At 38.0% G+C, this 14,440-nt stretch overlaps 3 protein-coding genes, 1 long non-coding RNA gene and 1 other non-coding gene across 7 annotated transcripts; 2 read left to right on the top strand and 3 right to left on the bottom strand.

Annotated features, from left to right (window-relative positions):
- The first annotated feature begins 569 nt into the window (after positions 1–569).
- Positions 570–3,372, top strand: Ric (Ras-related protein interacting with calmodulin). Its single transcript, XM_046616291.2, has 5 exons — positions 570–1,135; positions 1,204–1,260; positions 1,322–1,395; positions 1,484–1,675; positions 1,784–3,372. Exons 1-5 carry the CDS (start codon positions 985–987, stop codon positions 2,018–2,020), a joined length of 711 nt encoding a protein of 236 aa, XP_046472247.1. The 5' UTR covers positions 570–984; the 3' UTR covers positions 2,021–3,372.
- On the bottom strand, positions 3,373–4,201 carry Apf (purine phosphoribosyltransferase family protein Apf). Its single transcript, XM_046616293.2, has 2 exons — positions 3,814–4,201; positions 3,373–3,724 (listed from the first exon to the last, which is right to left on the bottom strand). The coding sequence occupies exons 1-2, from the start codon at positions 3,923–3,925 to the stop codon at positions 3,408–3,410; spliced, it is 429 nt and encodes a 142-aa protein (XP_046472249.1). The 5' UTR covers positions 3,926–4,201; the 3' UTR covers positions 3,373–3,407.
- A 110-nt stretch (positions 4,202–4,311) lies between these two features.
- LOC124214176 (uncharacterized) lies at positions 4,312–7,048 on the top strand. Its single transcript, XR_006882090.2, has 2 exons — positions 4,312–5,396; positions 5,969–7,048. It is a non-coding gene; the product is annotated as an uncharacterized lncRNA (long non-coding RNA).
- ThrRS (threonine--tRNA ligase) lies at positions 5,569–8,674 on the bottom strand. Of its 3 annotated transcripts, none has more exons than XM_046616254.2 (5): positions 8,517–8,674; positions 7,947–8,033; positions 6,330–7,885; positions 5,906–6,195; positions 5,569–5,791 (listed from the first exon to the last, which is right to left on the bottom strand). In XM_046616254.2, exons 1-5 carry the CDS (start codon positions 8,568–8,570, stop codon positions 5,643–5,645), a joined length of 2,136 nt encoding a protein of 711 aa, XP_046472210.1. In that variant the 5' UTR covers positions 8,571–8,674; the 3' UTR covers positions 5,569–5,642. The 3 variants fall into 3 exon arrangements, with proteins under 3 accessions (XP_046472210.1, XP_068990514.1, XP_046472209.1); XM_069134413.1 differs by having other exon boundaries at positions 8,507–8,618; XM_046616253.2 differs by having other exon boundaries at positions 8,385–8,523.
- A 373-nt stretch (positions 8,675–9,047) lies between these two features.
- Positions 9,048–9,120, bottom strand: TRNAR-ACG (transfer RNA arginine (anticodon ACG)). The gene has a single exon. It is a non-coding gene; the product is annotated as a tRNA-Arg (tRNA).
- Positions 9,121–14,440: the final 5,320 nt, after the last annotated feature.

The raw sequence follows: 14,440 nt of genomic DNA on the forward strand, positions 1-14,440 counted from the left end.
GAGTACAATTGGATCGAATTGAAATTGCATTACAATTCAAACAGAAAAAAACTAGAAAGCGACTAAATACGTAGGTATGTATAATAATAGTATTAGTATTTCATTCTTGTTATTACATGTTATTATATTATGTTTTTAAGTGTTCAACATTACATTTCACTCTTCCTAATTCTTGGTTCTTCACTTGAATATACCCTGTTTTATACTATTACGATTCAATTGTTAAATGCAATTAATCACAACAATACAAAGATTAATTCATATTAATATTCTTATTATGCAATCAGTTTTCTTGTAAAATTCGGATTAGTGGCTATCCAAAAAATCTGTCTCTTTTTTTCGTTTGCGTGAGATATGCTTGAAATCTACACCATATAATCCACATTCCTGAGGTAAATATTTCCGTTTACGTTGAAACGACGCTCATCAGTCGAATTTATCTTAGCCCAGGCGATCAAACAGCCAGCACGCACATCTGCCGTGATTTAAAGGCATACATACCTATGTATGTATGTATGCAATCACGCATTCGTGAGATGTGAAATGTATACACGCGATCGTAAAAGTGACATTTGTGTACAAGATGGCGGTTTTCGGGTCGACGCTACGCGTGCGTAATGATTTCAGGGTCGTCGAGAGCGGCTGTCGGAGTATGATTTTTAGTACATCCGTATTAAACGCGGTCGAGTGTGTTCGGTGAAGGTTTAATCGATGTTAAATATCAATCGAACGTTATAGCGGTCGGCCCACGGTGGCCGAATGATTACCCTCGTAACCAAATATGCACGAGAGGCGATTGGAAATCGATCACAGCTGCGTAATCCGCGAAACGTCACCAGCTATCCCCGATAATCCACCTGCTTTTCGTCCAGTTAATACCATTCTAGTATGTGAACACCGGGTCTCTGAGCCGAGAACCGGGTTATGATAACAGAATAACGCGGGCTCAGACTCATTCTGAGCCGACCTAACGACCCCATCGCTATGTCTGTCAATGAGCCACCCTCGGCCGATGACAACTTCGTCGTCGCCCCTCTAATCAACAGCATTCCCATACCCACTCAACCGACCACCAGAGGTGGTCTCAGGGTTTATAAAATTGTTGTACTGGGAGATGGCGGCGTTGGGAAATCAGGTAAGACGTCGATCGAGACGAGAGGCTAAACTTGCGTGACCATTAATACTACTGGTTTTTCGTTTCAGCTGTTACTCTGCAGTTTGTTAGCCACAGTTTCCTCGACTATCACGATCCCACTATAGGTGAGCTATAAGTACCCAAGTCGTTGGCGTAGCAAGGATCGTTTCATGTTAATGTTTTCAGAGGATTCGTACCAGCAGCAAGCAGTCATTGACGGAGAAGCCGCTTTACTGGATATCCTGGACACAGCTGGGCAGGTGAGTCCTCCACCTACTTTGCTACGAAGTAGATTTTCATCTAATGACAAATGTCCATTACTCATTGCACCACCTTCTCTCCTCTTAGGTTGAATTCACCGCTATGAGAGATCAGTATATGAGGTGCGGCGAAGGTTTTATGATCTGCTACTCAGTTACAGACCGACACAGCTTCCAGGAGGCGATCGAGTATCGTAAACTAATCTCCCGTGTTAGAGCCCAGGAAGACATTCCTCTGGTACTAGTGGGCAATAAATTTGACTTGCAGCACCAGCGCAAAGTGAGATTTGTTCGCTTTTCAGTCAACAACTTTCTTCGGTGATACTGAAATAACGTTATTTAAATCAGAAAGTGAATTGTTGAGACAGATTCTTGCTCTACTTTTTAGGTGACTACTGAGGAGGGTAAAGCACTTGCTAGGCAGTTGGGATGTCCTTTCTATGAGACATCTGCAGCTCTTAGGCACTTTGTGGATGATGCTTTTCACTCGCTAGTTAGACAAATTCGTGCTAAAGAAAGGCCGCAAGGAGCGAGTCGAAAGCACAGTCGCTGGTGGCGTCTCAGGTCTATATTTGCTTTTGTATTCCGCAGAAGACATCGGCACGCTGATCACTATTCACCCTAGTAATAGCATCTCTCAGTCGAAATTCGTGGCACTTTCTTCTCTGAGATGATGATAAGGGGAACAATAATTATTTGAGAATTGACTATAAACGACTCTTCCGAAGTTGTTTGATGACCATATTCAGGTCTTTCGTGAAGTATTTTTCAATAGGCAATGTCAATATACAAGACATAATTAATGTGTTTTTTCTCTTTGAGCAGAGAGACATATTCATGTGTAAAAGTAGTTTTCAACTCTAGTCATTTACAGAATATTACTATTCACTAGTCATTGGGTTGAAGATTTAAGTTTTTTAAAATTTTTTTCTAATTGTTTTTTAGATACAGAAACAAATACAATACACATACAGTATACTTGTATGCATACATATATTTATTAACTTCGTTTACACACATGTTTAATTACGTTAAATTCACAGTTTATTGTTATAGGTGTATGTATGTACAAATAACAGCAGAGTAAATATTATTAATCATCGAATTGGAGTATAACTCGTATTTAATACCTGTGCATGATTATCGTAATTTTAATTTCTCTAACACAGAAGAGCATGCTTAGTGGGTATATGTTTAATCTGCACAGTTTATTACTCGTAGGAGACACGAAAGATAAATAATTAAAAGCTTAATTTACCTATCAATATGAAGAAGCAATCAGACCCTTGAATCGTCGCCTGACAATAATCAAATTGAATAAATTAAGCATTACGGTAGAGATGAGTCTCTTATAGTTTTCGTATAAAAAATAGTAATAGATATGCTGTTATTGAGTGCTTGACTTATAAAGAGGAGCCACAAAATAAAGTTCAAGTTAAAAACATTAAATAATGTTGATATGCAGCTACGGTTTAAATATTATTTTTCTTACTGTTATTATTATTTATTATAAAAACACTGAAGATGTGATTTATATTTATACAAACAAATGATATATAATTATTATCGCGTACATAAAATGTATGTAAACACGTAAATTAGATAAGAATATGTTTACCATATTTGTTTACTGTATCGCTTAATTAAGTAATAAAAGAAAGGAAAACATGCACCTCTAGCTTCACTAGCAGAATCTTATTTGTCAATAAAAGAATCATTCTCAATATAGTGTACCTCATGCAATTTATAAGTATACCCTATTTGAATACTGTATGTACCAACAATGATGTACGATATAAAAATTGAGCAGAAGAAAAATGAAGTATTTAAATAACCAAATTTTCCACGATTACAACTTGTAATATAACTCGTGGTTTTTGAGGAAAGAAAAATAAAATGTGTATAAAGATTTAAAGCTGACCATTCTGTCCGTCGAAATGTTAACTACAGTATGTATGAATATCGAAAGCAAAATAATGCGGAAAAAATTATTTATTTTTATATGTTAATTATTACAGTTCATTCTCTACGATATATCTGTCAAAGTATTTCAGGGTGTTTTGCATTTCTTCGTATCCCGCCAATCGACACGCATCTTGGAGACAAAGCCATCGGAATTCCTGATGCTCGGACGATAGTCTGGCGTCCTTATTTCTGTTTATCAGCTCGGCAAGCCAATAAATAACTGTTTTTGGTTTATCATTAACGTTGTAAACAAGCTCTTGTCTAGCGTTGTCAAATATTTTCAAATCCTCGCGCGACAAACCAGCCTCTTCTTCGGTCTCACGCAAGGCGGTTTGTAAATCTGTTTCACCAGGATCCACGTGACCTGCGATTGTCAATTGTCATGAATAAAAATTAACAGATTAGGAACAAACGCTTATTTCAAATCTTTTCATGAATATAATATCAAACAACCTTTCGGGGGAGTCCAGTGATGAATTCCGTACGATGTCTGCATCAATAAATACTCAACTTGTCCGAAAAACCTACGAAATATCACGAAACCGCAGGCTCGTGGCGGCGCCATCCCCGTGTTTCACTCACTGATATAGGTATAACTACACTATATATCAGTGGTTCCACTGTTTCTGAAAATTAGATTGCTTATACCTACATGCACGTATGCATGCAAGCTTCACCGACTAAAAGAGGATTTTCCGTTCAGAGCAGATTTAAAGCTGCTTCCTGCTGGTATATATCGCGTTTGTCAGTTTTCACTGGTGAAAAGAGAATGAGAATCAGGCCACGGCGCTCATTAAAATAAAGTTCAAGTTACATTGATTATGGTTATGACCGAGTCTGACCGACTGCAGCAGCGTCACGACTACACTGATCTCTATTATACAATAGGGATCAATGTGCGTACAGCGTGCGAATCATGCGAGACTACGGAACGGGAGGATACTACAGAGATTATTGGTAGGACTTAAATCTAAATCATCAGCGCGTTAATGAGACGTAGAAAATTGATTATCGGTTGTCAGGCGGATCGTCAAGCTGAGGTTTGAACTCGATCCGGAGACACCCGAACAATATTTTCTGCAGTTTTGCATATCGAACATCTTCCATATAGGTTATAACGGGTTTGATTGTAATTACTATTATTGTTATTACACGATCCAGGATAATTCTGGGGATTAGAGTAGAGAATTGAATTTAATAAAAAAAAAAAAACTTCTGAGTGATTCCTCACGGTACTTAAATCTGTTGATGTAAGAAATCACAATCATCGCAGCTAAATGATTGTACAAACATTATTCAACGAATGAGGAATACCAATAATTTATTCAATCAATTTGAATAGAACAATACGTTACATGCATCTTATGTTAACGTAAGCAGGAAATTTATTTTGCACTATTCAATAAATATAAATACCTAATACATCTTCGTGTGCATACAGTGTAAACAAGTATGTGAAGAATAGTTTTCAGATGTTTTGTTCTACAGGGTCATTTATCACAGTTTCACTAGTGTAATAAAAGTGCAAAAAAATTCTAAACCTTGTATTAATATTCTCCGCACTATTGTAGAGATATACCTGAATTATTTAAGAAGTTCTGTCCACACTGTGCACGAATATTAAAATGAGACAGTTGAATTTTCAGGCATGGACTCTTATAAAAGACGCAACGAATATTGCGTTCTGAATTGAGAATAATTAGTTAAAAATAAGAAACTTAAACAAAGAGCTGTTGAAACTACTGAGAATATATGTAGGAATTTGCATAAGAAATTTGAATCCCTTCGTCAGCATCGTTTATGATTAATTAACACAAACACAAGCAAATGCGCAAGTGTGCTGGTTTCGCGGGGCGAAGTGTGGCTGGTGGAGAAGGCCGACTGCTCCCGGGACCGGTCGCCTGTTTCCCGCAGCGTCGGAGCTAATGAAGTATTCTTAAATACTGGCCATCACTACAACTGACAACAAACAACTGACGCAACCGATCTTACTTGAAGCCCACATAAGCGGTTGTCTCGATCAAGGGTCACAGATGGTCAGTATTCAATAGATGACCCTATACAAATCATCATCTATAAAACTCATAAATGCTGTGAAACATTGCTCGATACTAGCTATCCAGAGACCTAAAGTTGTTGTATTAATCTATTAGAAACTATAGTGCAAGTATAAGCAGTGGATAACATACGATATTAAAAATATAAAAATCAATCGTTATCTGTTTACTTTATTTTTTTTTCTTACGGCGGACGCACGTATTGAAATATATCTCAAGTTTGCATTAAAAATTTTCCTCGCAGTTTCTATCTTTCGTTTCTTTGAATGTGTTGAATTTTTTAATCAGTTCTTCCACTGATATTTCTCCATGTACCACATTGTCCCTGGTTCTCACATTTGCTGTACCAGCACTGCGCTCTTTTTCTCCAACAACTGTAAAGAAGTACATGTGCAAAGTCAAACTTGAATTTTTGCAAAACGATCTCTTCAGAATTAAAGCACTTTTTTTTTCTACGATTCTTGATGAAATAAGGAGATACTACTCACCAATAATGAAATTAAACTGAGCCAATTGAGCATTTCGAATTTTCTTATTCAATGTGTCGCCAGGGTCAACATCAGCCTCTGCCATGAAACCAGCATCCCATAGTTGCTGTTTTACTTTGAAAGCATAATCATCAAATTGACTACTGACCGAAATCACCATTACCTGACGAGGTGAGAGCCAAAACGGCCATTTACCAGCGTAGGATTCAGTCAGGATGGCTATCATCCGTTCAACAGAGCCTAATATTGCTCTGTGGATAATAACTGGCCTGGTTTTTTCCCCTGTTTCGCTGTAATGTAAAAAGATTGTGTAGTAATTAAATAGCAATAGCTAAAGACTGAAAGAACCAAAACTGGTTAGTTTCCAAGTTGCTTCGTCAAGGAGGAAACAAATATCAACTAAGATCGATCTGCGTCAACTCACTTGATATATGACAGATTGAAGCGGATAGGTAGCTGAAAATCTAGCTGAATGGTAGCGCATTGATGAGAGCGTTTGAGCGCGTCCATAATGGTAATGTCAATTTTTGGCCCATAGAAGGCTCCATCCCCTGGATTGATTCTCCATGGTTCTTTGAAGGCGTCCAGACTCTCTGCGAGGGCTTTTTCAGCCTGATCCCAGTCAGCTAACTCTCCCATGTACTTATCAGGCCTTGTGGAGAGGCATAGATTGAATGTGAATCCAAATACAGAGTAAACGTGTTTGAGGAAATCTAGAGCCCCTGATACCTCCTGCTTGATTTGATCTATTGTGCAAAATATATGGGCATCATCCTGTTGGAATCTTCGAACTCTAATCAGGCCAGTAAGCGCCCCTGACAATTCATTTCTGTGCAGGACTCCAAAGTCTGCCATCCTGAGGGGTAGCTCTCTCCAGGATCTTGTGCGCTGGTCGAACATTAGACAGTGCCCAGGGCAGTTCATTGGTTTCAGAGCATATACCTCTTTTTCAACTTCAAAAGAAAACATGTTTTCCGCATAGTGGGCCCAGTGACCCGAAGTTTGCCATAATTTACTGTTGTATATGTTTGGGGTAACGACTTCCTGGAAACCACGCTTTCTGTACTCTGTGCGGATGAAATCTATCAGAGTGTTATACAGATGGGCACCTCTAGGCTGGAAAAAGCATGATCCAGGAGAAAGCTCGTGGAAGAAAAATAGCTCCTGTTCTCTACCGAGCTTTCTATGATCCCGCTTGGCTGCTTCCTCCTGAAACTTTTCCCACTCCTTGAGCTGTTTTGTATCAGGAAAACTGATGCCGTAGACCCTCTGCAGCGTCTCTGCTTCGGCATTGCCCTCCCAGTAGGTAGAAGAGTTCTTGGTCACCTTGATTGCCTTAACTTTACCAGTATGCCGTACGTGAGGCCCTCTGCAGAGATCAATCAGGGAACCGCAACGGTACACAGTTGTTGTTGGAGTGTTCACTTTTTCATTAAGAATGCGAACCTTGAACTCATTGTATTTAAACATTTCCAGCAGGTCCTCCTTCTTCATCTCGAGTCTCTCAAAGGTCTGTTTTTCCTTGACTATACCCTTTATTAGGCTTTCAAGCTGGGGAAAATCCTGATTTGATATTCCTTTATCACCTAGATACATGTCATAGTAAAATCCATTCTCAATGGGCGGTCCGTAACATAGGCAACCTGCGTACGCCCGCTCCATGGCTTCGCCCAAGACGTGTGCGGAGGAATGCCAAAAGACCGCCTGACCCTCAGGATCATCGAATTTGATTAGCTGCAGCTTGCAGTCTGCTTCCAAAGGGCGATCCAGATCCCACAGTTCCCCGTTCACCTTTGCTATTACAGTGTTATCAGCCAATCCGGGGCTTATTCCTTTGGCAATGTCATAAGGACTGCTTTGCCAAGCCTGAGCATCAACCTGCTTTCCATCAGGTAATGTCACCTTAATATCAAAGGTCGATTTTGCAGCTAATTCAGCGTCGTATTCAGCTTTTAGCTTGTCAAATAATACTTGCCGCTCCTGGGTGGGAGAAAAATTGTGTCAATTTTGCAGCAAGTTCAGTGAACGACAGAAGTATTACCTGAATGTAAGATGGCCATGGTCTCTTTTCAGAAATGCCTTGCTGTTCCTGCGGAGGCTTTTTGTTTTTCGGTGGTTTCATTTTTGGCTGAATGAACAACAATGCGTATTACAATCTAATTTTGTTTTATTGTTTATACTGGCAGAGCCATCAAGTATAATGACTGATTGATATACATTGACGAGATCAGAGACACATGTGCGTACGGAATTTAAGGTTACGTTAGCCTATCGATCTTCTTCGGTGGTACAAGTAATTGATGCTGCGTCAGAAACGGAAAAATCAGTGTTTCAACGTCTGAATTCTAATGTTTAGTATTCTCAATATGGAGTCAGGGCTGCTTTTCGGTTTATGTTAAACGAACTCGAGAGATTAAAAAAAGATCAAATAGAAAAACTACATTCACAGAAGTGTAAGAACGAATATGTCATAACCAACCGAAGCATATGTCCGCACCGTGCCGTGGTATAATGCAAGTTTTGGACTACGAAAAGCGAGGTTTTTCAGCATATTTACGTTACAGAATAATGGAATAAGTTGATTATAATAGTGAAACTTGCGTGCTCATGCCTTTTTATCACTCAAATTCACGTTTTGTAACTCCGAGGCTACGCTGTCGCTCATCTTGGCTGCCGCACGAACTCGCCGACCAACTACTCCACCTGCTTCGTGGATATATAGCTTAAGGTTAGGTCAGGTTAGGTTAGCTTAAGCCAGCGACATCTGCGGCCCGAAACCGCTGATGCATTATACATATACGTGCATGTCAGGTGCTTACTCTTCAAATGCAGCAAAACGCACTCATACAATATATAATCTGACATTGATTATGCGCATAGAACCGAAGAACGAATACACTTTGGAACTGACGACGTGTCGCGGCTACAAAGTTGTTAAAAAAAATCATGTTCGATATATCAAGTGTATGAGCTGCAGCCATATCACATGCAACAAGTGTAATGTCTACATCCACATTGAGGATTTCTACACCACAAAATCGTTGATTAGCAAGATCGTTTAATTATATTGCAAATTGCTGTTCCATCTGATCATGCTCGTCCAAAAAAGTACGCAACTTTTGGAAAAAAAATACTGTACAAGCGATCCTGCCAGGATTCGAACCTGGAATCTTCTGATCCGTAGTCAGACGCGTTATCCGTTGCGCCACAGGACCATGCTGTGCTGAGATGTGGAATTACAATTTACTTCTAACCAATGCTTCTAACAAGTGTCAACTTGATGTTCAGGATTGCAAACTCCACTTGCGTCTACAATTTTTTTTTATATGATGCAAAATAATACAAAATAGATTAAGTCTAGATAAAAATATATAAATTATGTCACAAATTATCCGTGTTTGAACTAAATCTAGTTACTGAGAAATCAATGTTATAAATGGAGAAATGAAGCCGAATAGCACAGCTATGAATCTGCTCCGTTTCGTAGTTCCGTGTGATTTTGGTACATGGGATGGCAGGGTTTTTGAAGATCATGGACATGTAAGAATAGACCTTGGAAGTACGGAGGTGGCCCAATGGTGAATGCGGAAGCGCAGCAGAAGGAAAAAACCGCATATGGATCCCCCTATATCTCTGTCTAAACGCGCATCCACGCTCAGCGTTTTATAAGCTAAGAAAAGAATATCAAATCGTAAAATGCTGTTATTCATTTTTATTACAATTTTATGGAAACATGAATAATACACACACGTACATACTGTATTATCATATACTGCAATAAAATGTAAAACATAAGAAACCAGCATTAACAATAGGAATTAATGTATAAGTATGTATAGGCAATTGAAATTGAACTATTATCTCCGAAAAATTGAGTTGTTCAATGAGTAGCGAGTAAAACTTTCGAATTTTATAATTCAACGCTTTTACTGTGTCGATTGCGAAAGGTCAAGCGAGGGAGACATGTTGGAATTGCGAAAGGTATGTGCACCTTCTCGACTTTAATTAAGAAACGAAAATTATCAAAAAGAAAAATATATTTACATGGAATTTACTCTGATTAAACTAGAGAAATCCGGAGGTATTACATATGCGACATTCGACATGCGTTACGCATAATCGAATGAGTTAAATTTACGCGTAAATAAAAGTATCATTTGAAGAATTACAATACGTTAGTATTTGATCAGTGAAAATAAGTTTACTTATGCTCGTTTCCACATCACCGCGAGCGGTAGAGCACCCGGAGCGTTTTTTTTTACGTGGTATCCCCAGTAGGCCTACTCCACGGAGAATAGTAGCATTGAATAGTATCGATGAAAGATGACTGTTTTAATTATGGATGAAGGGTGATTGTTATCTTATATCCGAACGGCGATTGACTTTGGATGTTCGCAAATGGATTTTTTTCTTATGAGATATGAGATAACCACTGAAACAGAGAACCTGGTGAATACGCAAATCAATCAAAAACTGGACCAAGATCGAAAACACGGATCCCTGTAAGACTTTGGCATTTATCTATCAGAAGACGATGCAGAAATCTCTGAAGAAATGGAAACAAATCGAAGTAGAATAAGCACAACCACCAAGATACGACAGAGCTGTATAATTCTACAGTGAAATACAAATCAAATATGATCTATGAGCGACTCGAGAAAATAACTCTGACACTAAAACGATCGCAATAAAAGATTGTAAAACCATTTTTTTTAAAACTAGAGCTGAATAAATTTTACCACACTTTGTGATCATGATGATTCTGAACTATATCGCTAAATCTATGTATCGGTGAAATCACAATGACTGACCCTGAACCAGTCCTAAATCAGACCTATGCCTAAAAAATGAGACGTTAATTTTTCAGTATATCAGTAGACCTCAGTTACCTGGAACAGATGATAATGCCATTAGTGACATATATTGATAGACAAAAATATACTAAGAATTAGCTTAGATAAGTGAACCATACAATTAACGAAAAATGAGACAAATTAATTTTTTGAAACAGACAAACAATTTGATTAGACAAAACAGGTAAGATGTTTGATTAGCTGAAATAGACAAAAGGTTTAATTAACTGAAATAGACTGAAAGTTTGATTAGCTGAAAAAGACAAAAGGTTTGATTAGCTGAAATAGATAGAAGGTTCAATTGGGTGAAATGTACAAAAAGTTTGATTAACTGAAATATATAGGGGGTTCAATTGGCTGAAACAGTCAAAAGCTTTGATTAGCTGAAACAGGAAAAAGGTTTGATTAGCTGAAACAGACAAGTGGTTTGATTAGTTGAAAGAGACAGAAAGTTTGATTAACTGAAACAGAGAAAAGGTTTGTTTGACTGAAACAGACAAAAGGTTTGACTAGCCGAAACAGACAATGGTTTGATTAGCTGAAACAGATGAAAGGTTTGATTAGCTGAAGCAGACAAAAGCTTTGATTAGCTGAAACAGAAAAAAGGTTTGATTAGCTGAAACAGACAAGTGGTTTGATTAGTTGAAAGAGACAAAAAGTTTGATTAGCTGGAACAGAGAAAAGGTTTGATTAGCTGAAACAGATACAAGGTTCAATTGGGTGAAATGTACAAAAAGTTTGATTAACTGAATACAGTGGGTTCAATTGGCTGAAACAGACAAAAGCTTTGATTAGCTGAAACAGAAAAAAGGTTTGATTAGCTGAAACAGACAAGTGGTTTGATTAGTTGAAAGAGACAAAAAGTTTGATTAACTGAAACAGAGAAAAGGTTTGTTTGACTGAAATAGATAAACGGTTTGATTGGCTGAAACAGACAAAAGGTTTGATTAGCTGAAACAGACGAAAGGTTTGATTAGTTGAAGCAAACAAAAAGTTTGATTGGCTGAAACAGAGAAAAGGTTTGATTAGCTGAAACAGGAAAAAGGTTTGATTAGCTGAAACAGACAAGTGGTTTGATTAGTTGAAAGAGACAGAAAGTTTGATTAACTGAAACAGAGAAAAGGTTTGTTTGACTGAAACAGATAGAAGGTTCAATTGGGTGAAATGTACAAAAAGTTTGATTAACTGAAATATACAGTGGGTTCAATTGGCTGAAACAGACAAAAGCTTTGATTAGCTGAAACAGAAAAAAGGTTTGATTAGCTGAAACAGACAAGTGGTTTGATTAGTTGAAAGAGACAAAAAGTTTGATTAACTGAAACAGAGAAAAGGTTTGTTTGACTGAAATAGATAAAAGGTTTGATTGGCTGAAACAGACAAAAGGTTTGATTAGCTGAAACAGACGAAAGGTTTGATTAGTTGAAGCAAACAAAAAGTTTGATTGGCTGAAACAGAGAAAAGGTTTGATCAGCTGAAACAGACAGAAAGTTTGATTAACTGAAACAGAGAAAAGGTTTGTTTGACTGAAATAGACAAAAGGTTTGATTCGCTGAAACAGACAAAAGGTTTGATTAGCTGAAACAGACGAAAGGTTTGATTAGCTGATACAAACAAAAAGTTTGAATGGCTGAAACAGACAAAAGGTTTAATTAGCTGAAACAGACAGAGGTATGGTTAGCACAATCACAAGTCATACACTGACAAAAAATCGGTTGAGTCCAACATGATATTCATTTTAATATTAGCTGCTTCGATTATTAATTGCATTGCTGAGCAACAAGCATTCTAAATTTTTTGATTCCACATCTCTTTCTGTTTTGAGTTATTAAAGTGAATATTTTTTTCGACCGAACATCCTATAGTTCTCACTGCATTTGTTACAAAATTGGTTTTGTTACTCTGAAATAGAAAATAATGTGATCAGTTAAACGAGTACTTCTGTACATTTCGGATATTTTTCATAAATAATTACACCAAGATTTCTTACTATCAGTATACACTACCGAGATTTTTGTTCCTGCGCGTTGATCGCTGGTTTTCAAATGTCGCGCTTTCTATCATAACTGAAAGGTATTAAGTCCACGCGCAAAAGGCGTCGTGGAACTTGAAAATTTTCTTATCGGTTAAAAAGTTGCTGAAGAACTGAAAAATCAGCACATCGAGAGTGCGTAACTTTTTTATATACTGTTTTCAAAATCGACGTGAAAAAACGTGTCCAACTTCAGTTATTAATTTACGCGCATGAAGCTGCGTCCAATTCTCGTTATTAATTTACGCGCATGATGCTGCGTTCAATTCTCGTGATTAATCTACGCGCAATAAGGCGCGACAGATTAAACTGTCAAAAAATTTGTATATTCTGGGACTTGTCCCAAAAATTCTGTAGAAACCCAATCCGCATCTGCATCTTTTAGATATCAGATACATTGCTATGCGGATTGTTGTTCTCAGATTACAAATCAAATTGAAACTGGGAGGGAGGTTGGAGGGCATGCATTATTGTGTGGCGTAACGGTCGGCGGTCCTCTTCGACGCGAAGTCTTCGAGCTCAGCATCTCTCCCCATCTAGCGTACCACGGAACGCGATAAATGGTCCAGAGATACGTTTTGCCCATTCAGACGATCACAGAGATTAATCGAATGGAATAACGATCGGTGATGACTAAATAATCGAATTGCATAACGATTGAAAAATTGTTGCAAAGTGACAAGAAATGAGAAATTTAATCTCGTTAATACTCAAATGTTTACAAAAGGTCGAGAGACTCGAACGTGGAGTCTTTTGGGAAAAAAATGTCTGTGATCGTTTGACGCTGTGGATTACAAAAGTTAGTAACATCACGGTACATCGCGACCTTCCTACCCTCGCCTGTTTCCCAACGAACCCACCCAACGGAAAAGAGAGATTCACACACTCATGCATAAACCCCGCGACGGATCCCAAAACGTCCACCTACCTACCCGGTTACCTATATTCGACCTAAACTATTCTCCATTCTTTCCAACACACATCATTCTTCATCATTTGCGCCGTGGTCACTGACTTACATTTTCGTTGGTTACCTGTTGGGAGCAAAATGTTTTTGTATCGTAGTCTGCCTTCTCAGAATACAGTATCGCGGTTGTATCCCGCCAACTCTAATATTGCATTTGTTATTTTAGTAAATGTTGGCAGACTATCGGTACATTAACCTTTGGTAAAATTGATTAAAACATCCTGAATGCTAATTAGCATTTTTCTAAGCGAGCTAAGCCTGCAGTTGATCAATACTTGTTGGCTGTTAAAAGATTGAAAATGATATATAAGATGCAAATTGATTACGTTACGTCATGCCAGACTTTGGAATTTTATCAATTTAACAATAATGTGGATAATTGAATACTTTTGAAACCTCAGGTGAACCCACCACTTAAACGGCATCATCGGTAAATTCAAACGTAGATTATTACATCAGTTACGAAACACAATTCCATCTCGCGAGGGCCGAGTAAGCGATGGTTAACTGTCGCGATGCTCATTCCACTTTTAGCAACGTGTAAAACGTCTAACTTTAAGTAAGCTACGTTAAATTGCATTGCGAAAAAAAAATGATCCGACTGAAAGTCAAGCACGTTGCGATTGTGAATGAGCCTATCCATGCAGCTAATAAATCGAAGATTTGTGTAACAATTGTTACCGCCA

Source organism: Neodiprion pinetum, chromosome 3, assembly GCF_021155775.2.
Source record: "Neodiprion pinetum isolate iyNeoPine1 chromosome 3, iyNeoPine1.2, whole genome shotgun sequence".
NCBI lineage: Eukaryota > Metazoa > Arthropoda > Insecta > Hymenoptera > Diprionidae > Neodiprion > Neodiprion pinetum.

What these genes read in the sequence shown, in the direction of transcription:
- Apf (XM_046616293.2), bottom strand. Translation starts at nt 3,925, where the DNA reads ATGGCGCCGCCACGAGCCTGCGGTTTCGTGATATTTCGTAGGTTTTTC. An exon ending in TCACTGGACTCCCCCGAAAG is followed by an intron (nt 3,725 to 3,813) that starts GTTGTTTGATAT and finishes TGACAATCGCAG; the next exon opens with GTCACGTGGATCCTGGTGAA.
- ThrRS (XM_046616253.2), bottom strand. Translation starts at nt 8,456, where the DNA reads ATGCTGAAAAACCTCGCTTTTCGTAGTCCAAAACTTGCATTATACCAC. An exon ending in CGGTGCGGACATATGCTTCG is followed by an intron (nt 8,034 to 8,384) that starts GTTGGTTATGAC and finishes TTGTTCATTCAG; the next exon opens with CCAAAAATGAAACCACCGAA. An exon ending in TCAGTTTAATTTCATTATTG is followed by an intron (nt 5,792 to 5,905) that starts GTGAGTAGTATC and finishes ACTTCTTTACAG; the next exon opens with TTGTTGGAGAAAAAGAGCGC.
- Ric (XM_046616291.2), top strand. Translation starts at nt 985, where the DNA reads ATGTCTGTCAATGAGCCACCCTCGGCCGATGACAACTTCGTCGTCGCC. An exon ending in CTATCACGATCCCACTATAG is followed by an intron (nt 1,261 to 1,321) that starts GTGAGCTATAAG and finishes TAATGTTTTCAG; the next exon opens with AGGATTCGTACCAGCAGCAA. An exon ending in ACTTGCAGCACCAGCGCAAA is followed by an intron (nt 1,676 to 1,783) that starts GTGAGATTTGTT and finishes TCTACTTTTTAG; the next exon opens with GTGACTACTGAGGAGGGTAA.